Source organism: Gobio gobio (genome assembly GCF_949357685.1).
Source record: "Gobio gobio genome assembly, chromosome: 8".
Classification (NCBI taxonomy): domain Eukaryota; kingdom Metazoa; phylum Chordata; class Actinopteri; order Cypriniformes; family Gobionidae; genus Gobio; species Gobio gobio.
In genome coordinates this window covers 11062988-11090104 of record NC_137114.1, presented here as the reverse complement: position 1 = coordinate 11090104, position 27117 = coordinate 11062988, and the positions used below count along the sequence as shown (strand labels likewise).

Here is a 27117-nt window from a genome sequence, read left to right as displayed (position 1 = left end):
TCAGAGAGCAGTGAAATCAACGGACACATGTACTGCAATCAGGATAAAAACATCCAATAATTCCAGCTTGACTGATGGGACGCACTGCCAAAGTGAAACACACAGCAGAGCTGAAATTAAGAAAGATGAAATACATACACAGCTCACTCGATTGCAGTCTGCCCGCACCCGTCTGCTTTTTATCTTCTTCCGAAATGTGATTTTACTCCTGAAGCTCATAATTATGCATGTATTCACACACACACACACACACACACACTGATAAGCAGACTGTATGCGGATGCCACAGAAAGTCGACCTTTGCGAGAGAAGCAGAACTTTCCTGAGAGCAAGTGAAACCTGTTAGACGGAGCACGTGGTCAGGGGGAAGCAGACCTACAGCTACATGTGACTTCACCACCAAACACAGATGGAGAGCGAGAATGACATAAAGGAAGGAAACCTTTTCATATATGAGTCAAGTCGCATTTATTTATAGCACTTAATAAAATAACGATTGCTTTAAAGCCGCCTTACAGAAGCCTAATAAACAGAAAAAGAATGATCAATGACACAAACATATTCCATTCTGTTTTAAAGCAGCTCTGAAAAAAGTGTCATTGTTCATCTGAAGTCAGTTCAATGTTGATTCAGTTCAGTTCAATAACAGTGTCAATGCTGTAAAAATGGTCAATTATGAAAGGTCTTGGTTTTGTCTTGGCCTCACTGTAAAAAACAACTTGAAACAGTTGAAATTACTGATTTTGTTGTGTTGGTTCAGCAAAAATCCACACTGTAAAAATCTCGTACTGTACAACAACAAAAAATCTTAGGATTAATTTCCCCTAGCTTTTTCTTGTTGACTCAACTTTTGTTAATAACAGTTATACGAACTGAAAGTAAGTTGTCTGTGACACAAAATAATTTTTTAGTTGACTCAATGTGACATTATTTGTTTTCTGGAGAGATGCAACAATTCTGTAACAAATATTTTGTAGTTGAGCCAATTCAACAATTTGTGTCTATTGGAAACACAAGTTCTTATTAAGAATTAACACACTGTAAAAAAAGCTGCACTGTTGAGCTAACTTAAAAAAATAAGGCAACTTATCGCACTCAACTTTTAAAGTTATCTCAACTAATCCATTCCAGTTAAAATTAACTTAAATACTTGTGTTCATCTAATGAGTACCAGGTAGTCTTTTGAACTTAAAACTTCTTTGTCAAGACAATTAAAAAAGGAACAAGTTGAGCCAACTTGAAAAAATAAGTTAACCTATCACACTAAACTTTTTAAGTTAGCTCAATTGATTCGCTCCAGTCAAAATCAACTTAAATACTTTTGTTCAGCTAATGAGTACCAGGTAATCTTTTAACGTAAAACTTATTGTAAAGGCAACTAAACAATATTTAGCAATGCACACAGTTACAAGCCTTGTGTTTTCATCTCCATGTTTGTTTTTTAAAGTTAACTACACAACATGAATAACATCTGCCTTTTAGAGGCACACAGTTTACCCATTTCACTTAAGCAAATAAGTCGCAAAGTTGCAATGAGAAGCACAACTAGCTCAACACCTCAACACATCTCATGTCAACACAAATCTCAAACATGGTGATGATCAACATGTAGTTCAATAAAAATATGAACTCTGAACCATATGACAACTAAATAACTGACAACAACAGCAGCATAAATCAAGCCTGTTAATGCAAAGCAATAATATTTTTTATTATTATAATTACCTACACTCAAAAAATGTCTAAACATAAGATTTATGTATTTGAATTGCATATACATTTTCCATGCATTTGGATTACATAGTTTTTACATAAACACATTTATAAACTTAATGTGATTCATAAATGCCAGTCATATGTAAATTAAACTGGTAAGATTTATGTAATAGTCAGCAAAACGCCCATGGTAAATTAACACTTCCTTGTGTTCATGCGTGTGCTCATTACTGAGTTAAAGTACCATTGAAACAGTGCTGATGTTAATGAGATAATTAAGTGATCATTAACCATTAGTGATGAACACCTGATGATAAGAGCAGAATCACTGAAGGAAAGAGAAACACAACAACTACAATTGACTTCAGCCACAGCCTTAGATTAAATCAACTGAAGATAAAAGAAGACATTAAATCTCTGAAGATCTCAGCAGAGGAGGATTAAACAACTCCACAAACAGCATTACCAGCTTCACATATTACTAACCAGATTGGCTTTATTTCTGTTTTAATGAAAATAATAGTTTCATTTGAAGTCACCATGATGGAGAATGGTGTTTGCTTTAGTTGGGCTCTTGACTCTTGTCTCTGACTGTTATAACTGTGTATTTATGAAACACATTTGGTATGGCAAGAAAAGCCAATATAACATGCGTCCAGGTGATGTTGGCTATGTCTTGAGGATGACATAATCATCATGTTGTGGCTTAAATCAGTGATCTCATTCTCAGTAGAGGTGGGCAGATCGATATTAATATCGATACCAACGTTGGTATCGGTATTGATCGATACCAACGTGAAAATATTGATACTTAAGTTTCAGTTTCTCTCGTTTTGCGACCTGGCCGTGTTTGTCAAAATGCTGCTGCTGTCACAGAGCAGAGCAAGCTCTCAAGAGTGCTGCTCGTGCTCGACACTGCTCTCCTCCCCCTCTCCTGTGTTGTACCGTCACGTGACTCACCACTAGCGCTACCACCAGCAGTCAGGCGCGCGCGCCGCTCAGCCGCGCATTTCTAACAGCAGTCAGTCAGAGGCGGAGAATGGCAGCAGAGAGAAAGAGGAGCGTTGTATGTAACACTTTGTGACTTTGTTTATTTAAGAAAAAAGTCCTGAAAAGAAGTGCACTAAAGAGGAGAAACATTTTTTGTTAACATGCTACTTGAAAAGAGATTTTGTTTTTACATTTTTTTTATTTGTGAAGTAATCATTTTGTAACTTTGTTTATTTAAATAAAACAGAAGTAACCAAAAGTTGTTTCTGAACAAAAGCTTTTGTAGTACTGATTAATAACCCAAAATGCAAATCACAAAAACAAATTAAAAGTCATGAAAATTCATTTAGATTTAGGTTGAAGACGCATCCACCTTAATTATTAAAAAGTATCGATATTGGTATCGGTATCGGCGATACTGGCCCTGTATTTACTTGGTATCGGATCGATACCAAATCAAGCGGTATCGCACACCTCTAATTCTCAGTCTAAAGGTCTAGTTGTTTAGGTAATGAGTAATCAATTTTTGTATTGTTCATAATAGTAGCATCTGATTCTACAGCATGAGGTCCAACACTGTTGTGGTAATCAAATAATATGCATATTAAAAAAATAGTGCACAAATGGTTTCATCTACAGTATCACTTAGACACACACAGACATCAAGAATCAACGTATGAATCTCAGCAATGGTGACAATCAATGAAAAATATTCAGATAAATATCAACTCTGAACATAAAGCAAGCAACTAAAATGTCAAACAAAAACAGCAAAAGTAAAAGCAAATAGTAAGAATCAAAGAAAATTAGTCACAATTCAGATGCATAATTTATTCATGCCGCAATGCATGCAGGGACCCATGGGGGAGTTTTGATTGGTGGTACCCAGCATGCACTGCAGCATGAAGCATGTCACCATTGTTGAGATTCATACGCTGATTCTTGATGTCTGTGTGTGTCAAATGAATGCTATAGATGACAACCTTTATAGCACTAGATGATTTTTTTTAATACTGCAAGTTATTTAATAGACCACAGCACTGCTGGTGCATGTGCTGTACAATCACATGGCTACTATGCATAATACAAAGTTGATAACACATTATCTCTATAACTAGATAATTGGCCTCTGAATGAGATCAGTGATTCAGCCACTACTTGATGACATCATCAAGAAATAGCCAAGATCACCTGAAAATATTTTCTCTTGGCTTTCTTTCCCAAAACAAATGTGCTTCACAAACACATAGTTAAAGCAGCCAGAGAAAAACTAATGTTAAAGAATCATGGGCCAAGAGCCCAACTAAAACAAACACTGATCACCATCATGGTGATGATCATCAAACAAAACTATTATTTCCATTAAAACAGAAATGACAGAAATTAAGTCAAAATGGTTGGTAATGTGTGAAGTTGTTGTTTCTGAAGTTGTTTAATCCTCCTCTGCTGAGATCTTCAGAGATTTAATAACTTGATTTTGGCTGTGACTGGAAGTTTCTCTCTTTTCTGTTCTTGTTTCTCTTTCCTTCAGTGATTCTGCTCATTATCATCAGGTGTTCATCATTAATGCTCAATCGTCACTCAATTATCTAATTAACGTCAACACTGCTTCAATGGTACTTTATCTCATTAGTGAGCACATGCATTAACACTTGGAAGTGTTTATTTAACATCGGTGTTTTGCTGTGTGCTATTACAGAAATCTTACCTGTTTCATTTACGTATGAATGACAAATATTGATCACATTATTTTTATTAAACTACTTCATAAATTGTACCTGTTTCATTTATGTATGACTTACAAATATGAATCACATTCAGTTTATTAATTTGTTTTTGATAAAACTATGTAATCCAAATGCATGGAAAATGTATATGCAATTAAAATGCATAAATAATATGTTTAGACATACATTTTTCAAGCTGCATCTATTTTTACATTTGTTAGAAGAAAATGTTACTAACAAAATTTTTTTTTTTTGTACAACTTAGCCAGAATAAAACTAAATTTAATTTCTAAAACAAAACAAAAAACTCTCAAGTACTTGTCCAAAACTTGTCCCATATTTACAAAGTGAGTTATCTGAACAAACATTTTTACCTTCAACAATGTTGGGCCAGTTCCCAGCATGCTTTGCAGCTTGAAAAAAATCTCTGGTAACAACTATATAAAATTATTATTGCTTTGCATTAACAGGCTTGATTAATGCTGCTGCTGTTGTTGTCACTGGTATTTAGCTGTCATATGGTTCAGAGTTCATATTTTTGTGAATTACAATTGTTGATTATCACCATATTTGAGATTTGTGTTGACATGAGACGTGTTGAGGTGTTTAGCTATATGTGGTTCTCGTTGCAACTTTTGTGACTCATTTGCCCGAGTGAAATAGGTAAACGGTGTGCCTGTTTATAATGGCTCTTTGCTATTAAAAGGCAAATTATGTTAATGTTGTGAAGTAAACTTTGAAAATAAAACATGGAAATGAAAACACAACGATTGTATTGGCATACATTGCAAAACATTGTTTAGTTGCCTTGACAAGAAGTTTTACGTTTTGAAGACTACCTGGTACTCATTAGCTGAACGAAGGTTTTTAAGTTGACTTTATCTGGAGAAAATGATTTAACTTAAAAAAATTGAGTACAATGGGTTGCCTTATTTTTTCAAGTTGGCTAAACTTGTTTTTTTTAGTTGCCTTGGCAAGGAGTTTTAAGTTCAAATGACTACCTGGTACTCATTAGATGAACAAAAGTATTTAAGTTAATTTTAACTGTAGTAGATTAGTTGAGATAACTTAAAAAGTCAAATGCGATAAGTTGCCTTATTATTTTAAGTTAGCTCAACAATTTATTTTTTACAGTGCAGGTTCAGATGTAGAGTTTTTTTAAATTGAAAATGTTTGGTCACCATTTTGGTGATGAGCGTTTCCTTTAGTTGGGCAGTTTGACTCTTGGGGTTTTTGTAACAGTGTTTAACAATTAACATCATTGGCCGTAACCAATGATCAGGTGATCTAGATAACAGCATTATATAGTGGAGTAGTTTACTACTTTATTCCTGATAAAAAGTGATTATTTATGAATAATATATTATATTTACCAACAAAAGTTTTATGCAGCAGATCAGTCATTCTGAATTTTGATTTTTAAATACATTGTGGGAATTTGTTTAGAAACACACACATCAAGAATCAGCATATGAATCTCAACAATGGTGACATACTTCATGCTGCAATGCATGCTGGGAGCCATAATTTTAATAGTTTGTTGGCTCCCAGCATGCATTTCCCCCCGTAATGTATTTTAAATTCAGAATGTCTGATCTGCTGCAACAAAGTTTTGCTGGTAAAATATTAAATATTGGTCAGAAATAAGATTATTGACTTATTAGAGTTTATGAGGCTGAAAACATAATCATCTTGGTTTCTTTCTTAGCAACATTTTATGTGTTTTACTAAACACTGTTACAAAGGCCACAAACTCCCACAAAGAGGCTAACTCCCCAAATAAAGGAAACACTCATCACCAAAATGGTGATGACCAAATTATTTTCCAAAAAAAATTCAACATCTAAACCTGTTAATTCTTAAGAACTTCTGTTTCCAATGGACAACATTTCTTGAATTGGCTCAACTACAAAAAAGATTTGTTACAGAATAGCTGCATCTCTCCAGAAAACAAATAATGTCAAGTTGACTCAACTAAAAAATGTTTATGTCACAGACAACTTATTTTCAGTTCGTATAACTGTTATTTACAAAAGTTGAGTCAACAAAAAAAAGCTATGGGAAATTGGTACTAAGATTTTTTTTTGTTGTACAACCAGTGCATTTGTACTCGGCCTTACTCAGGATTTTGTTTCAAGACCGGTCACGACCACATGGGATATCACTAAATTGCTGGTGCATTGTGTGATTTATTTATTTACATCATTAATGTGACAGATGTAAAACGTACTGCTTCAGATGCAATCAATAACTTACTTCTAATTTAATTTATTTATTGTGTCGGTTCAGAAGTTAATGAGGGATTGTGTCAAAAATGTCACCAAAATGACTACACATGCTCACAAAATTCAAGATATTGTTACAAATAAAGTACTTTTTTATATTATAACATTCAATATAATTTAGCAATATCACAAGAGCAAGAGAGCTGTTTTTGTTTTTTGTTTTTACAAATTTGAGCATGATTGCAAACATGATATTGCTTTTATACAAACATTCAATAAAAATAAATTAAAACATTATTCTCAATATTATTTATGCATTTGTAGTTTACCAATTCAGATGCATCTTCTGTACCGCCTCTGCAGTGCAAAGTTGAATTTTGTTGTTACAGCTCTATATAATGTCTTCTAATTATATTTATTGCTTAACTCTTTCCCCGCCAGCGTTTAAAAAAAAAAGTTGCTAGCCACCGCCAGGGTTTTTGATCATTTTCACAAAAATGTAATGGCCCATAGAATATTTTGTTGTATGAATATTTGAGCATGCAATATATCAAGAGAAAGAGCAGACCCTCTGCTTTTAAACAACAAAAAAAAAACTTTTTATTCTAGCTTCATCCATTCCTTTCTTATCAACACTTAAATATGGGTAAGTTTCATAAAAAAGCAACACTTTGACAAAAACATGATTTTCTCAGCTTTTTGTTCAAAGACTACACCAGATCAGATTGAGAGCGATGGTCAAACACAGATGGAGTAGATCGAGTCCATCAACACCCCAAAAGCTTCACAGTCCTATAGCTCGTCCTAGGTCGACATTTCATTCAGTAACATTAGATAGTCTTGATTTATATGATGTTTAATGTTGAGGATCATGTTGTTTTACATATGCATCTGCTTACATGTGTTCGCTTGTTTTTTTTGCGTCTTCTTCGCTTGTGTTTTGATCAGGAGAGATTCTGTACTCATTCAGAAGTTGCGTAATAGTGCCCCCTAGCGTATAACAGTGAAGATGCGAACCACCGGAAAATTACGTGTTTGGCAGGGAAGCGTTTTCTTACAAATAACGGAAAATTCTGTGTTTGGCAGGGAAAGAGTGAAGAATGAGTAATTTATCAGGTGGTAATGTGGATCTTTATGAATTTAAAGAGTGCTGGTCTTGTCTTGGTCTCAACACACATTGATCTCGACTTGATCTCGGATTACTACACAACACTATCGCATACACTGTCAGTGTTTTTATCAATCCAAATGCATTTTTATATACTAGCAAGTAGATGGAAGTAATAATAATAATCCATATTAGACTGATTCTGTTTATCTGCCAGAACAATCAAGTTGCAGGGATGATGTATTTTTGTAGGCCAAAACCCAGAATTTTTTTTTAGCCCTTCTAGTTCAATTATCCCGCAGTCAATACATGGGTTTTTAGTTTAATGCCTGAAATAAGATCTGTGGTGAACACAAGCTCAAAATATTTTCATGTTTCATTCTACAGCATAAAATACATATGTAATAGCCTTATATATAGAGAGGTAAACGTCATCAGCTGAACAGGTTAACTCATCTAACTAGTCCGCTTTCACATCCTCTGTGTTTATAATCACGCTCTTGCAAACAACTATAACTCAAACTTCCAGGGAAAATGCATTTAATAAAAGACTTGGAAGATTAGTTGAAGTCATGCATATTTCATGTATAGCCTACAATTAGCTTTTTACTTCTGGTGATTGTATTTAGGCTTCAAAATTCATAAAAGTTTTCTGCAAGATTGGAAAAGCCAATGCAAAATATCTATAGAACCAGGGTCATGCTTAGGGTTGGGCATCGAGAACCGGTTCCAACTTGGAACCGTTTAAAAAATAACGATGCCATTGGAATCGTTTAGAAATTTTGTTTTCGATTCCGATCATCGGTTCCAAACGCGCAAGTTTTCGGAAGTGCTTGCCGCGCCCGTTTGTTCTGTTGCAGCCATGGAGCACGGTAAGTGGCGCTCAAAAGTGTGGCTTTATTTCACTAAAAAAAAAAAACCTGGGTCGGCACAGTGCAACACATGACAAACTTATTTCTTGCACGGGAGGATGCACTACAAATATGTGGTGTAGCTATAAATTAACGAGTGTAGCGTGTTTGAAATGCTGCGCAGGTCTGTCCCTCGGGCAACCCTGCGCTAACCAACGTTATTAACGGGATAGTTCACCCTGAAATGAAAATAAAGCCTTTTACTTTCTTTTACTTACCCTGATGTTGTCCCAGTGCCCTATGTCCTATGACATTTAAAATACTGTTCCTGCACGCGCTCCTTCCTATTATGGCAGTGAATGGCGATCAGCTAAAACATTACAAAAAGTAAACAAATGTATCACGCAACGATACAGGGAGACGCGCGCCATATGGAAAGTGTTCAGTGGGCACACTATAGGTTTTGCGAGAAAGAAACCGTATTATTCAGTCAAAACACTGAGCTCGGTCGTTATTCTGAGCGCGCTCCTCTGTGTAGGCTACACTATGAGCCGTCAGCAGCCGCCGGCGCTCATGCCTACTATAATAACTCGCACTGTTGTCATTGCACCCACGATAAGCACACACACGCGCGCGCGCCATTTTGAGAAATCAAGCTCAATAGAAAAAAACGCGATTCTCGTCTTTTCTATAACGTATATGATAAGAAATAATACTAATAATATAACCTCCTTAAGTGAATATTGTGTACCGGTTGTCATGACAATATTGCACGAGGCTACTGCGGCTTGGAGTGCGCACACACTGGAACACGCGCATTTGAACAACAGCTGGGTGAGTAAAAGATGGCTTTATTTTCATTTCAGGGTGAACTAACATTATCCCACCTCATCATAATCAGGTAAGTGATTGTAGTGTAAACCCCTTGACCAAATTGCGAATTGTGGTGAACAACAACGTTACTGAAATTATTTTTCCCCCTCGTAGATAAATGTAGCTATACGCAAATTGCCCACGCTAGTAGCAGTCCTAATGACTGCTGTTAATGCTATTGTTAAACCGGGACTCGGTGTGGAACTCCATTCACCTTTGCAGCAAAGCAAGTGAAAATGCCAGCGGAGAAAGTCCCAAAACTAAAACTCATTATTGAATCAAAATACAATTTTCCTCTGTGAAATGAGCCTGTGACATGTTGTGACTCCACCCCTCAAAGAATCGGAATCGAGAATCGAAAAGAACCGTAATCGAAACTAAGAATCGGAATCGGAATCAGAATCGTTCAAATCAAAACGATGCCCAACCCTAGTCATGCTAACTTATGGGTTGGCCAACAAAAATACATCATCACAGCAACGCTCTACTAAAAAGATTAGATTATAGAGATTATAGGCATCAAGAAGTTACCCTGCCCGCTTTCCTGATGAACACGAATTGTAGTTACAGCTTTAGTTACACCTTTGGTGTTTCATTGGCTATTTAAGGTGTTTCATTGTAAAATGCAAATTTTGATGTTTTCAACCTAATTTTGAATGTTGAGTAAATAAATATATTTTTTAGATAAATGCGCATTCACTTCCCACAATTTTAGTGGATGTCTTGTTTTCTATCATAAGATAATAAACCATTTCATTTTAATAAATGCATTAATATTGACCCCTATTGGTTAATCAAATCTTACAGGAGAAAAAGGAGAGAAGAAGTCAGTCTGTGCATTTGTAGAGCCAAACATCAAATCACACTCAATCTCACAAATATCAATCTGGAAAAAGAAACAAACCTCCCTATTCTCTATATCTGTCTGAACATTAGAGCAATGATAAAAGGGCTCTTTTAGTCCCTGTCTGAATCTGCTTCCTGCAAGAAACTGAAATGCCATTCATTTGTCAGGCATGCATTTGTAAAATGAAGTTAGTCCAGTCAAATCAAGTATTTTATGATTCATGGAATAACAAATGGAAATCCAGTCTAATGCTGCCAGGTACTGAGGACAGAGTTTATAATAGATCTTTATTATCAGATTATTATCTTATTAATAGATTATGTAAACGCACAAAACAGGACTTCAGCCAACAGGGCTGGGAAACAAAAGACCCATGGTAGGGCACAACTAGAACGGAAATATATCTAGCAAAACAGTGAGATGGAAATAGATGGGTAACACACTACTAGACAGACCGACAAGAACACAAGCGTTAACACAAAATGAACCAGCACAAGTTAGTTATGTGCACTCTCATTAATGTGATTGTACGATTGTGTTGTAATCTCTACTTCTCAGTATTTATGAAAGTGTTTTTATTATTGAGCATTCCTCATCACACATCTCTCTCTCTTGGGATTTAAAGTATGTGTAGTTTAAATCTTAAAAGATTATAACACACTCACATAACGTTAACAAGAGACAATTCCTTTTTTTTTAACGGTAACAAAAACCACGAGTACTTGTGTAACTCGGGTATTGTTCGGGTACAAGATATGGACTATGAGAAAACAGTAGTCGTGCAACCCTTACACTGTGCATCATGTAGGTCTGTTTTGATCACTGCTAAGACACACTAAAGAATGAGATCCACTCCCTGTATCTTAATTTTTAGTGTCTAGGCAAATTAAGGAGTTCTTCATGCTAAAAAGGGATACTTCACCGCTGGAAAGATGTATGTGTGTTTAAATTGGGTCGTTTATGTAGTAGAAATGAGAAATTATTTTAGAAATTGGAGCCTTCTAGACTGAGAAAAGACAGAAAATGTATTTTTGACTCATGTGGATGAAAGACAACAACTCCCAGAATGCACTTGCTTCGCTGCCCTACGAGGCCACTCCCAAGCCACGCCTACCGGTTACATCACTTGCAGCACCGCCCCACCGTCGTTTAGATTTGTATAGTAATAAAATCATTTAATTCAGTTAGAGAACAGACACTGCAATTAAAAACTGAACGTGTCTGATCAATACAGCACGAGCCGAACGAGAGTCTCAGCACAGACGCAGCAGGAGTTTTCAGCAGGAGATTTGGTTTCAAAGCGAAATGCGCCTATTTAAGTGAGTTTGTCATTGTACCGTTTTGTTGTTGTGTTTTTCATTAAGAATAATAGGCTAATGAACCCACAATTCAAGCAACCCGCCCCCGAATTGGCGCTACTTCTAAACCGAAACTAAAATGAGCACTCATTCATTCACGGCCGCATTGTCATTCATTCACAGCTGTCATTCATTACGGCTTCACAGTGCATCTCCAGTCCAGTTCATGCCTATGGAAGCTTAACTTTCATAGGAATTCATTGAAAACACTCGCGTTGCTCCGCACCAGTCCGTTACGAATGCCTGAGCGGCCGTGCTCATTTTACATCCTGTGAGTGAGATCCCACCCCTATCAGCGGGTGTAAAACATGAAGAACTAGCGCCTACTACTGGCTGTAGTCTCTAGCCTCTGGCCAAAAAAGCCTCAGATGATGCTAAATGACGATTTTTGCGTCACCTGAGGTTTTTTCCAGACAAAAAATACATAAATCTCTCGTCTCAGGGGGATATGAGGAGGGGAAGCACTATCCTTCGAATATACTACCAGGTTTCTACTGATACAAAGCGTAATGCTAAAACACTGTAACCTTTTAAGACTTATTCTTTCATTCACTTTGTTTTGATAGCCAGTATATCTGACAGCCGTTTTGAACAGTTGACTGAATTATTTAATGACTCTCTCTTAATAAGACTAATTTCTTATTATATTAACATATTTATTGTAAAACATTCGGTAACACTTAATAATAATGGCTATGAATTATGAGTTAAGCATTAGTAAATAGTTAATTCCTCGTTTATAAATACAGCTATACATGCTTTATTCTTGATTTATAAGCATGTCTATAATGTGTTTGATAATTGTATTTTCATACTTGATCAATTTATAATTTCTAAATTGCGTATTATACATACATGTCTTATTATTTAGACATATAGTAATAGTTACTCAGTGTGTTAAAAAATGCTTTATTAACTTGTATTTCCACGGTAATTTATGAGTAATTCAGGTAGTTATAAAACATTTAGTCATTTAACTATTGCTGAGCTCATCTAAAGTGAGGACTATTTATGCCTCATAAAGCTTTTACAAAGGAGATTTAAATGCTTGCAAAAAATGTAATACTTAATTCAGAAATTATAAATTGACTATTAATAAAATATGGAAATACAGTTATTAAACACATTATAGATATGCAATCAAGAACAAAGCATTACAGCTGTATTTAAAAACTGCTTATTTATGTCTATTAATGCTTTATAAATGATGAATTAACTATTTACTAATGCTTAACTAATTATTCATAGCATGCAGTTATTATACACTCTAAAACATGCTGGGTTAAAAACAACCCAGGTTGGGTTGAAAATGGACAAACCCAGCAATTGGGTTGTTTTAACCCAGTGAATGGGTCGTTTTAACCCAGCGGTAGGGTTAAATGTTTGCTTAAAACAACCCAATCGCCACGTCAATTTTCAACGCAACTTGGGTTGTTTTTAACCCAGCATTTTTCAGTTCATTCAGTGTAAAGTGTTACCAAACATTCTCATTATATAATTACACTGCAAATGTTATTACAAGCCACTTCTGAGTTGCATTAAACAGTCTTTGTAAATAAACCTAAATGTCACTTTAAATGCAAAAATAATATTTTGTTGATACTGATTGTATTTGGTAGCACAGCCCTGTAGTGTCTTCTTATTCTAATGTGATTTAATGATTACATTTAAGAATTTGACATGATGAAAATATGATATATACATTTTATAAGGATAGAAAACATTCCCACTATAAAGGTAAAAAATGTTGTAAATTAATTTAAAGGGTTATATTTTTGTAATTTTTCCCCTTTGCAGCATCAAAGCAAACAATCAGCTATCACGAATTTAAATATGCAGTTCTGTGGCTGAAATGTACATAGCTTTTTCTAAATGTCTATTTAAAAGAACAGAGTAAGAGGAGAAAAAAAAGCTAAATAAATTAAATGAATGAAGGCATAAGTAACTCCAGATGCAGAGCTGTTTTCAAGTCTGTTTTTTCTCTTCCAGTTGACCTACATGGAAAATCATTGCACAAGTTGACATATATTCCTACTCATTTGAGTGAGAACGAGCCATATCAACTTAAACATAGTATATGAAACACTTTCATTGTTTCGCTCTCTCATGACCACAGATCTCAGATCTGTCTCGGATTCACTGCAGAACATAAGCACAGCTGTTGCTCGGCTTTCCCCAAAGATCCCAGCATTTTTCCTGGAGTTCCCATGGGCGTGCCTGTCTTGAGCGCGGTCAGAATCAGATCTGCAGGCTGGATCAAACCCCACGGTCTCTTTTCTAAGCCTAGATCTTCAGTAGATGCTGGACAGATACATGAAGCCATATAATGTGGAACGCACTATAATGTGGAACGTTTTGTGTGCCATTAAATTACATAAAACTAGTTAAGGCTGCTGAGTGTTTCTAATACAACAGCTGAGGGAGTGATGGCAAATTGGACATCTTGTTTATTCCTGTTTGTTTGAGCTTATGATGACACATATCTATTTAACTCAGTTGATCACATACAAAGAACAATTTCCAGCATCCTCGCATTATGATTTAAGATCAGAAGGTTGTTGTATTTTCAGTCAAATGGATATGTCTAATCACAGCAAAAACTAAACTGGAAAAATCATCTGAGTTTTGATCATGTTCTTGTTTCTAGGTCTTTTATTTTGACGTTTATTCAGTTATGTTTCCTATTTCTTGTCATGTGATTCCCTTCCCATCATGTGATCATGTATTGTGCTTCCCCTGTCTTATGTGTCATGTTCTTATTGGTTGTTTTAGTCATGTGTTTCTCAGTCCTGTTTTCTCATTGGTTCTGTTTTGATTGTTCACAGGTGTTCTTTGGTTGGCCATCAGTCTTTGTGTATAAATAGCCCTCATGTTTCCATTGTCTCTTGTCAAGTATTGTCGGTGAGTTTCAAGTCAAGTCAAGTCAAGTCAAGTCAAGTCAAGTCAAGTCTTGTATCTGTTCAAGTTAGAATTTAATAAATACTGCACTTGGGTTCAACTACGCTTGCCTCCAGTGGACTCTGTAACAACAACACATAACATGTTTTAATCAACTAATCGATTAATTGATTTTAATCGACGCGGCAACACTACATAATAGCCAAGTACATGTAAAACTGTTTGCTTCCAGTTATCACACTGCAGATAAATTCGGTTCTCAGTTCACATTGATTGTAATCCTGTTTTGTACACACACACACACAGTTCAGTCATACGGGTGTGACAACTGCTTTCTACAGCTGAATTAACTCCTGAAAAAAGCAGGTAGTGACAACTGCATTTACAAAATTTCTAGTGTGTGTAGAACCAAACTGAAAAACGAACTGTTAGTGAAATATTTAAACTCCCATACTTGCACGGTACAAGCTAATCACAGGGAAAGAGGTACATGCCTTGATTCATTTCTGTTGCCAGATCTAATAATAAGGTGAAAAAAATCCAAGTGCTTAATATTGAAACCAAGGCCAAAATATTGTAATGAAAATGGCACCACCTGCCCACTTTAATAACACCCTTCTCTTTATGAGCCAAAACCAAACACAAAAACACAACCAAACACAAGCCCAAAAACAGCTCGGTCCAAAGATCATCTGAGCCAAAAGAATTGGGCAAAATTTGAAGGAGTAGTGAAGAAATGGAATAGCGTACTTTTCAAAATGGCCACAACTGTAATGGACAGAGTCTTAATGTAAGATGTTGAATATGATCAGTGTGAGGAGAGAAATCGGCGAATTAAATGAAGAACAAAGGGTTCAAAAGTTATAACCTTTAGTGAATTTTTAAACTGGTGGTGGCGCTATAGAGTTGGTCCTAGAGACTCCAAAATTGGACAAATCACTATTGGTTACCATCTCTACAATTGTGCCAAATTTCATCATTGTCTCATGTTCCGTTCGCTGCCACTGACTCCCATTCGGGAGGAATAAGAAAACTTGGCCCCTAATAAGTGGGCATGGCAACAATTAAAGAGAGGGCTCTGCAAATCAGCCTTTCAAGCATAAACTAAGCATGACACCTGTGTCGACTGTGCAGAACATCTCTTTGGCAACTGTAATATTACTTTGGTCAAAAAAAAGTGGATACCAAACACTCCAGATGCCAGAATTTTGCTATGATTCCCACTGTGTCAAGAGTCGTGTCTTCTACAAACACAAAACAATCATTTAGGGGATTCACTCCCGTATTTAAATGCACTTGTCACTCCTGAAACTGTAAGTAACCTCAAACTGCTTTCATCAAAATAAGGTAAAAAGCTCTGGTTACCATGATGATAACGGTGTGAGGTTCGCAGGTGACCATCCCCTCTTCCAGTGGTGTGATTTCCAAGAAAAGTTGTTCCTGCTGGCAAGCAAGGATGCGAGAATGGTTTCTTCTCATTACGGAGTGCAATGCCTGCATTAGACTAGTGGTACAGCCCATGCCTGAAGATCCAGAACCAGCTTAGAGCTTCAGGGGACTCCAACCTGAAGACGAATCACCTGAAGGATTACTTCTTAGAGAACAAAAACCCTCCAAAAATTCCTTGAAGTCTTTTGAAATTGGTCCACAAGGCCTAGGCCTAATCTGGGGTCATCAAAGATGAAAAAGAAGGGTTTTTTTAGGCCTAAAATCAGAATTTTATTAAAATAAAGTATCAAGATCATGTTGATTAAGTCCTCCGAGTCTGTGCCCCCTCATCCTCTCCTCTTGCCATTGTGTCCCTGGTGTATCTGTCTGCCTTTGCAGATCCACTAACATCCTGTGAGTGTCTTCCGAAACCGCACACTCTCTCTCTCTCTCTTTCTGGAGAAGTGGAGACCAGGAAACACTGACAACATTGTCTCACACAGATCAGCTGCAGCTGTGCACAGCTGGGCGCACCAATCAGCACCCGCCCTCCACATCAGCTGACCAGGAAAAAGAGCCAAAATCACGCTGGCAGTATACGCACTCCCACAGCCTGCTCCTGGACCCTCTGTCTCACATACACCCATTTTATTTCCCCCTAGTTTTCTTCCATTCGGTTCTTTTAGCATAGTAGACTTGCGACTTGTGAGAAAGGTTTAGGTTTATCTCGAAAAGTGTGAAATAATTCTAGTTCTGTTTAGCGTATGGAGCTGTGTAATTGTGCCTGATTAGATTGATGTGAACTATTAAAAGGCTCAGATATCAAGCAAACAGGCTTTTTTGTGAGTGACATTTAATCATTGATGGCTACTCAAGTTTTGAGGGAATTCCAAACTTTAGCTTTGACTGTTGCAGCCAACAGTCACTGCACAGAGACCATTATTGTGGTAAGTTTCATATTTATACGCCCCAAACAACACTGTGGTTGTGGTCGCAGAGAATCTCCCAGATGATATGGGCAGCTCTGCAAAAATAGCTGGTAATTTTTTGTACTGTTTCTTACTCAGTACTTTCTTGTGTACACTGTATTGTGAAATGAAGTATGGATAAGAGCTCCACTGCTCTGTAGAATACATAGCTATTAGAGATCAGCTCTAACGTCACCCAAACCCGCTGTTAAAAATAAACCATCCACCCGCCATCCACTCGAACCTATGATTTTCTCTGATGTAGACATCCGCACCTGACCCGCAGCCGATCATCACATTACAATTATTCAAATTCTGAGAAGTTAAGCATGATGAAATAGTAACATGAACACTGAAGTCGGCTGCTTTTAAATGAAAAGTTATTTAAAGTAAAAGTTATTCTTTGGCAAAATTACTTTTCCTTTATAGACTAAGCACATGCTTCACTCTCTTCACACTCAGGGGCTGTTTACAAGACACCATTTTCAGCTGAAAAAGGAAAACTGTGTTCTGGCCATTCATTTACACAACGACAACGTTTTGGGGGCCTGAAAACTCAAACTTTTGATAATGGGATTCAATGGTTTTGAAAACGGTGACGTCATGCGCATGCGTATTACATGTTCAGTACATAGACTGTAAAAAAAGATTGACGACACACCTTCACTCTCTTCCATTGAAGAAAAGTGAATCAGCCAATGTCCCAATATGGCGCTGATCTTGCGCTGATTCGGGACCCGAGTCTGCGCAGTAGTGAGCGTGAAGTGGAGCTGCTGCCCTGCCCACACTCTCGCTGAATCAGTGTGAAATAAATAGTTATGGAAATGAAAAATTAAAAGTTACAGCTCTAATCTCATCCTGAAAATCCCCCAAAAAAGTCTGTTGGTGCCTCAGTGACCACTTCGCTCAGAAAAGCTGTCAATCATAAAGTTACACTTCCGTTTTTATAGCATCAAATAACTAACTAAAACCAAACGTATTATTTTTTTTTTTAAACGAAGGCAGGCCAGTCAAGTACCCGTACCCTCTTCCTCCGCAGCCAGGGCTTTGTAATGTGTGCAGAATGTGGTTTTGCATTGTCTTGTTGAAATATGCATGGATGTCCCTGGAAAATATGTCTTCTTGAAGGCAGCATATTATGCTCCAAAATCTCTATGTACTTTTCAGCATTAATGGTGCCTTCACAGAAGTGCAAGTTACCTTTGCCAAGGGCACTGACACAACCCCATACCATGACAGACCCTGGCTTTTGGACTTGTTGCTGGTAACAGTCTGGATGATCCTTTTCTTCTTTGGTCCGGAGCACACGGTGTCCATTCCTCCCAAAAAATACCTCAAATACTGATTCATCTGACCACAGTACACGTTTCCACTGTGTGATGGTCCATCCCAGATGCCTCCGAGCCCAGAGAAGTCGACGGCGCTTCTGGACACTGTTAACATAGGGCTTCCTTTTGGCACAGTACAGTTTTAACTGGCATTTGTGGATGTAACTACGTATTGTGGTACTTGACAAAGGTTTGCCAAAGTAGTCCTGAGCCCATGTGGTGATATCGCTTATAGATGAATGACGATTCTTGATGCAGTGCCGCCTGAGGGATCGGAGATCACGGTTGTTCAGCTTAGGCTTGCGCCCTTGTCCTTTATGCACTGAAATTCCTCCAGATTCCTTGAATCTTTTAATTATGTTATGCACTGTTGAATGTGAAATATCCAAATCTCTTCCTATCTTTCTTTGAGGAACATTGTTTTTAAACATTTCAATAATTTTCTCACGTATTTGTTGGCAAACTGGCGATCCTCGGCCCATCTTTGCTCCTAAAGGATTAGACCTTTCTTGGACGCTGCTTTTGTACCAAATCATAATTACAATCACCTGTTGACATCACCTGTTTCAAATCACATCATTATTTAACCATTTTACCTCATTACTAGCCCTAAATTGCTCCAGTCCCAACTTTTTTTGAAATGTGTTGCAGGTCTGAATGACAGGAAAGGATGCATATTTACAAATGACATGAAGTTGACCAGACAAAACATGAAATATTTTGTGTTCATATTGTCTGCAATGAAATACAAGTCAAAGTAAATGTAGAAATCACTTCTTTTTTTTTTTTTTTTGCGTTTTCCATACTGTCCCAACTTTTTCTGATTTGGGGTTGTACATCAGCGTGATAAAAACTGGCTAAAATGACAGAAACCATCTTTGGAAAAAATTAATTTGAAGTGTAACTTGATTGTTTAGTTTTTGATTGTTTAGTTTTCAAAACTGTTTTGGCTTAACTTTTCAGGAATAGTGCAGCACACTTGATTTAGCCTATAGGTGTGTAGTGTTTCTTTACAAAGTGACATCGACAGCTACTGGCCTGGTATGAATAATACAGCCTTGTTAGTCGGATAGTCTTTTTGCGGATCCTTGTGAATGGGGGTCATTTTGACAACAGTGTCATCTGTACGAGAAAAACGCAAAGGTAACATTTATTTTTAATACATCATTGTCATGCAAACGTCCCCTAAATTGGAATCAATGCCACTTTTCCTTTTACTGCAACTTTGTTCAGCCCAAGCAAAGGCTGAATATAGACTTTATTTGTTTATTGTCATACATACAGCGCTTCACAGCCATTACAAATCACATTCCCAGCACTTGATTAGTCCTGCTGGTTAACTACTTTCACATCCTCCTTATTTCTCATTTTTTAATTTTCTCTCAGATCTGTTTGGCCTCTATTGCTGCTGAAACAAGTGGAACTGCATAGTTTAATGAGAGTCTGCAAATTTGTGCATGATGAAAAATTAAGCTTTAAAAGATGTTCATATTTCTATCATGTTGGAAAATAATTGATGTTAAGTTTGTGTATATTTTCAGTTAAAGCTGTTAAGTTAAAGGTACACTGTGTAGATTTTAGCATTATCTAGTGGTGAGGTTGCAAACCAACCATCCAACACTCACCCCTCCCTTTCGAAGCACATAGAGAAGCTACGGTGGCCGACACAGGACAAAGAAGTCGTCATCTGAGACAGCAGAGAGTGACTAGCGCTCTGTAGAGCAGTTTGTCCATTTAGGGCTACTGTAGAAACATGGCGGCGCAAAATGACAATTTCACTGTAAGGGGACCAGCTGTGTATAACGATAGAAATGGCTCATTCTAAGGTAATAAAAACATAACGGCTCATTATGTAAGGTCTTTATACTCCACTGAAAACATAGTTATTTTATGTATATTATACTGCATTTCTATCAATAGATCCTCATAAATATTACACACAGCACCTTTAAGCAATATCTCGTGTAGTTTTTTTTTTCCCTTTCTGTTTTATATAATGACCACTAGTATGTGCTCAAAGTAATTTTCCTTGATTTGTTTTCCCTGAAGGTTTTCCGTTTTTATTGAAAACTAACAATGGAACGTTTTTTCTTTGAGTTTTTCACATACAATAACGCTGTCAAAATGATCCTCATTCACACGGATCCACAAAAACAACTAAAAACACTGTACTGTAGTATTGATGCCAGGTATTGGCGATGTCACTTTGTAAAGAAACGCACCTATAGACTGAACATGTAATACGTGTGTGCATGTAGCCACCATTTTCTCAAATTCCTGTTTTTGTTGTTTACACAGACGATAATGATCAAGCGTAGCGTCAGTTCTGGCAGGTCACGTTAGTCAAGCTCACATCAGCTGACTGTCAGCTGATCTCGTCTACCTATAGGAATACGACTATCACAGCCTCCATATATAAACTCCTTCACTAATATCAGCAGCTACCACGCTTCTCCAGAGCTCATTTACCCTCCTCCATCCCCAGCTCCTCCTGTCATCCAGTCAGGATTTGGTATTCTGATTCCCCTTGAATTATGTTGTACATTAAATTATTGAACATTAATGATATCTGCAAAACATTATGTTGTTTCTGTTCTGTTTACCCTAAGGGGGTTATTGCTGCTCTCCCTGCTCTTATGGAAGTTCTTGCCTATTACAGAACAATACCGCTAACCCAAACTATATGCAATTTTCAGATAGTGGTCCTGACAGAACTATTGTTTGTTTTCAAAAACGTGCCCTTTAAATCCCGTTTTCAAAAGTGTTTAGGCCCTGAAAACATTGTCATGTAAATGAATGGCCAAAACACATGAAAAGTTTTCAGTTATTAGTTGGAAACACTATAATGTAAACGGCCTCTAAGAGTGATACATATTTGTTGCGTTTTACAGTGAAATGAGAGTTCTGTGTCTCAACACACTGATGATTTATCTGTCATCCACCCACGACCCACCCGCCATTAATTGCAATGTTACTTTTTATTACTTGGCCTGCCCCGACCCACGGATTGTCCCCATTGTCTGGGGATATAACCATGATGTGCATCACTCGCATTACTAATCGGTATTTTTGACGAGCGGTCCTCAGGACACGTTTTTTCCCCTATGTAAAACCACAACATTCACATTGACGTAAGGATGAAACAGAACTTTGAGGAAGCATCGGTCCTGAAGAACTGTGCTAACTTGAATATATTATTCTCCTCACAACAATTGTGGTCGAGCTGACTCATTTTATGTAGGCTATTAAAAGAAATCCAACACATTAACACTGGCCACTCAGTGTCAACTTAGCCAAACACAAGAAACCCACACATCTTCAACAGTGAAGTGCTGGACCTGCTATTTAAAGCTAACATTATGCACTGTCTTCTTTGATACTGTGGTTGACGGGATATTTACAACTTCCACAGCATAGACCTATTTAATAGTAGACCTATTTATCTAGAGAAGATTCTAAACCTATTTAGTCTCTAGTTCAAGGTCATCGTTTCTTGGTCTGAACATTTGAGGATCTATTGGGTGGAGTTCTCTTACTTACACCATCACATTAAGCACTTTGATTAAACTTGTATGCTGAGGCATACCAAGAACACCAGTGTAAACTCGAGCAACACCTCCCACATGACCATTCGGCTCTGAAAGTTAGTCAAGTCAAGTCACCTTCATTTATATAGTGCTTTTTACAATACAGATTGTTTCAAAGCAGCTTTACAGTGATAATAGGACATTTAGAGATTTAGAAAGAAGTTATTGTCCAGCTAAAGTACATTTTTGATTGATTCATTTCTGTTGTAAATAATCATTAGTTATTTCCTTTGGGGCCACTTACACGACACAATTTTCAACCAAAATAGAAAACTATGTGTTTTGGCCGTTCATTTGCATGGCAACAGTGTTTGGTATGTATGGACTCATCTGGTTTAATCCAGTTTTTGTGATGTAAAAAAATGAAAAAAGATACATCATATGAGAACTTTTGCATGTTTAATGTAAAAATTAGAACCCATGCAATGCCACTGAAAATCAAATAAATGACCTTGGAATAACGAACTGCATAAGTGACCACTTTGATTTGATTACTACACTATTTGGATTGGAGTCTATCAGCGTAGCACATCTTGACTTGGGACTATATTTTCCCCACTCTTCTTCACAAAAATGTTCCAGATCAGTTAAATTGTGAGGGCATCTCTTGTGCAAAGCTCTACCCCCACAGATTTTCTATAGGATTCATGTCCGGGCTCGGGCTGGGCCATTCCGCAACATCAATCTTTCTTTGCCGAAGCCATTATTTTGTTGATTTAGTTGTGTGTTTTGGATCATTGTCATGCTGAAAGGTGAACGTTCTCTTCATTTTCAGCTTTTTAGCAGACAGCAAAAGGTTCTGTGTCAAAAATCGACTGGTATTTGCACTCTCAGAAAAAAAGGTACAGTGAAGGTACAATTTTGTTCCTTGAAGAACAAAACGTATAACTGTACCTTTAAAAGGTACACAATTGGTCCTTAGGGTACAATTAAACCATTGGCAGGCAAGTTCGGTCCTAGTGAGTCGCTGTCCTGCAGAGTTTGACTCCAACCCTGAAAGACATCTATATAAGCTCTTATTGAGAATTAACAGAGGTTTAGATGTTGGTTTTATTGAAAATATTTGGTCACCATTATAGTGATCGGTGTTTCCTTTAGTTGGGCAGTTTAACTCTTAGATTTTTATGCAGGTTTGTGTTACAGTTTTAACAATAAACTAAATCTTTTTAAATCAAAAGAAGCCATAAACAAAAATTGTCCTGAAGAAAAATAATTGATTAAACTCATCACTGACTGAAAATATCAATAAATAATATTCTCCATCAATACTTTCTTGCCATAGATCAGGCATGATTAAATACATTTTAAGGAGAAACAAGTTTAGACACACAGATATCAAGAATCAGCATATGAATCTCAACAATGGTGACATACTTAATGCTGCAATGCATGCTGGGAGTCATGAGTTTTATACTGTGGTGGCTTAGTAGGGTTGGAGCTAAACTCTCCAGGACATCAGCTCTCTAGGACTGAACTTGCCTACCCCTGACTTAGAGGTACAAAAATGTACCCTTAAGGGTACCACCCCAGTGACGGACACTTGTACCTTAAAAGCTAAAATTTTGTACTCCTTTTTTTGAGAGTGTGGGAGTTATTCACGATTGCCCCACCTTCACCAAAGCCCCAGTTCCAGCTGAAAAAAGTAGCCAAAAAGCGTGACGCTGCACAACCATGCTTCACTGTGGGTATGCTGTTCTTTTGCTTATGTGCTGAGTTTTCATGCCAAACATACATTACTTTACAGTTTTGGCCAAAAGTTCAATCTTGGTCTCATCAGACCATAACACACTTTTCTACACGGATTTGGGAGACTGGGTATCAAAGTTTAGCAGGGCTTGGATGCTTTTTCTCAGAAAAGGCTTGCGTCATGCCACCCTGCCCCATTGCCCAGACTACAAGAGATAGTTCCCTCATGTAGGGAGAAACCAGAACTTGCCAGTTTTTCTGGCTGCAACTTTATTAATGTTGCTGTCGGCCTATTGACAGCATCCCTGACCAGATTTCTCTTTGTATTCTCATTAAGTTTGGAGGGACGCCATGTTCTTGATAATTTCACTGTTGAGCCATAACTTCTTGAATTGTTGATGACATTTCAATAAGGAGATTCAGTTTATGTTTGTGGCCCTTGGCTCTTGTAGTAGAGTGCAAACAAGAATATGTCAGAAAAAAAAACCTGTTGATTTATTTATAGCTATTCAGGGTCACTTCAGGAGGAAACATGTGTATATGTACTATTTCACATGAGCTTGATGAAAAGTTTATTTTGAACACAGCCACAAACCCAAAGGCACTTATGAATGTTAGGTTATTTTTAACTTTATCTTTTTACCAAAAACTAAAGCAGTTAGGTTTTTTTTTTTTTAAATTGTAAACCTTTTTATCTCTGAAATGTGTCACTTTGGTTTTCAGTGTCACTGCAAAAGTAGCATTTTTTTATACATTAAAGGGGAAAAAGTTTTTTTTTTTTTTTTCTTAACTGGTGTTTAGACTTTTTCTATCCACTGTAAATGTTGAAAGATCTTTCCAGCATGTTTGTTGCTATGCATTTAGACAGTTTTGCACTCTGCTTGTATCTCTCTTCAAACCACACGTATGAAAACTGTGAAGCAAAATAACATTAGGCTATTTCACATGTTGGCCACTGTAATAAAAATAAAATACAAATTCACTGAGCACACTTTATTCACAACTGCATCAACTGAGCACATGCTTGCAATGTGTTTAGACACTGAGTGTGTGTTTGTGTGTGCGTGTGTACTGCAAAAGAATGTATGTGTGCGATGAGGTTACTTCTGAGTAAAACCTCAACACACAGGATATTACACACCTAGCAAAACTTCTGAGAACCAGAAAGCGATACCTTTGTGTGTGTGTTTGGGGTTTGAGGGTGGATTTTGTCCTGCAAACCATGTGACCAACAAGTACTCTGCAATGGTGGCTGCATGAAAGACTCTCAAGTTCATTGTACGACTTTTGTGCCATCTAGTGTTTGTCCATCTACACCACAGGAATTTCAGCAGTTTTTTCAGTAGTTAAATAATTATTTTGTCAGTTAAACAGTACGCAAATCAGAATCAGTTTTACATGAGGAAAACATAATAAAGTAAAACTAACTTTTTTCTGATTGACCAGCCTACAAGAGAATCTGATGCGTATATTCATTGTGCACATCATTCAACCATTCAAAGGATTATTTTTTGTTTATCACCCTTAAATATTAAATTACGGGAATGAGTAAAAGTATGTGCAATGCGGGCAATCCCGCGCCGAAATTCAAGCCCTGTTACACCAAAAATATTAATCCGGATCAAATGAAGCGAGGGGAGGCGGGTTTATGTGTCACTCACTGTCTGAAAGATGAGAGAGCGAGAAAGTGCTGGTATTGTGTATCTATTCTGCGGAAATTAGTATTGGAATCGTTTCGGATATTTCAGTATCGATATGTATGGAAAAATCTATATTTTTCACATCACTACATTGCACTTAGTTTATTATTTCGGTAACACTTTACATTAGTTAACATGAACTAATAATGAACTGCACTTTATTAGTTAGCATTTATTTATCCTTGTTAATGGTAATTTCAACATTTACTAATGCATTATTAAAATCTTGTTAACATTAGTAAATGCACTGTGAACTAACATGAACAAACCATGAACAGCTGTATTTTTATTAACTACCGTTAACGCTGAACAGAGATGTTGTTTATGGTTAGTTCATGTTAGCTAAAGCATTAACTAATGTTAACTAATACAACCTTATTGTTAAGTGTTACCATTATTTCAGATGTCTTTTTTGGATTGTGGGGTAAACATTTGATTTAAATATGTGTCTGTCTTTAAGCAATATATGATCCGGGTCAGAGTAAAACAATCCCATTTCTTGTTCCTGTTTGAATGAAGCCAGCGTGAACAGCCTCAACGGTTTCTTGCTTGTGTCGCCGGAAATCGCAAGCTCTTATTGAAAATGAATAATGTTTGGTAGCTGTGAATCACTGTCATTGTGAACAACCCTTGACTCTAAGGGACTGTGGTCAAAATCAGCAGAAAGCCAAAGAGAGGCCTGCAGGTGGCAGTCTCATCCTTGCCTGAGTATAGAGAGAAGCATTTTTTCTTTTCCCTTTTTTGAGAAAAGGAAACTATTAATTCCTCCTTAGGGAAGCATTAATAGCCTTCAGACATGAAGGAGTAGAGGAAGATAAGCATTGAGTTTCCTCTCTCTTTTCCTCTCTCTCTCTTTGTATAATTCATATTTAGCTTTACTAAATTTTAAAACTGTATTAACATTATTGATCTCAATGATTGGAGACCGATCGGTTTATTTATACTGCCAGTGAATTTCAGCTTTTTTTCATAGACATTTGGCACTGATTTGATCTTGGTGCATGGATAGCAAAATCATTGATATGCTTGATATAGGTCCAGTTTAAAGACAGTTAAAATAACACTTAAGCAGAGTTGCAGTTAATTTGATTATTAAGTAAATGAACGCAACAGTATGTAGTGTATTTTGAGGGAGTGGAATTCCACTGTCATAAATATATCACTGTCATAATTACAGTGGGTAGCTGTACATGTGCATTTGTTGACAAGCTAAATAATTTCAAATGCTATGAAGAACCATGTCGACTGATAAGGTGAGCAATATTACAACCATAACAAAAATAATAAAATAAGAATAAAATATGGTTACTGTTTTCACATATACATTTTGTGCTAAGCGTTTAAGTGTGTGTAATCAAATGTTGGCAACACGATAGGCCACATTGCATGTAATTTACATTTGACAGTATAGACCAGGGGTGGGCAACTCTGACCCTTGATATCCTGATCAAACTCGCCTTTCTGTAACTTTCTGGGGATCCTGAAGACCTTGATTAGCTTGTGTTTGATTAGGGTTGGAACTAAACTCTGGAGGAAAGTGGATCTTGAGGGACAGAGTTGCCCACGCCAGTATCTAGCGTTACAAGCTACATAACAAGCTAGGTTGCAAACTTTCAAAGCTTACCTGCCATTAGATGCTATCCTCAGACTGACTTTTGACATCCCAGACAAACTACAAAACTCTGTGAGATAGGGATAACACCAATCAGCGGAAGTCGAAGTAATCAACCAATCAGTGCAAGAGGAAGCCGGTATATATAGCCGTCTCTCACCTCTGTACCGCGACAAGTTTCACAGCATCCCTCCACACCCCATCGCCTCACTCTT

General features: G+C 37.0%; 1 protein-coding gene across 2 annotated transcripts in view; it reads right to left on the bottom strand.

Moving 5' to 3' along the window:
• Positions 1-27117, bottom strand: part of dock10 (dedicator of cytokinesis 10) — a 162029-nt gene that overhangs the window by 102050 nt on the left and 32862 nt on the right. The window contains exon 1 of one of the 2 annotated variants that reach the window (XM_079823033.1): positions 139-305. The exons of the other annotated variant lie outside the window; for it this stretch is intronic. Within the exon in view, the coding sequence (XP_079679159.1) occupies positions 139-219 (81 nt within the window). The 5' untranslated portion in view covers positions 220-305. Of the gene's footprint in view, positions 1-138; positions 306-27117 lie in introns of those variants that run through there. 2 annotated transcript variants of the gene reach the window in all.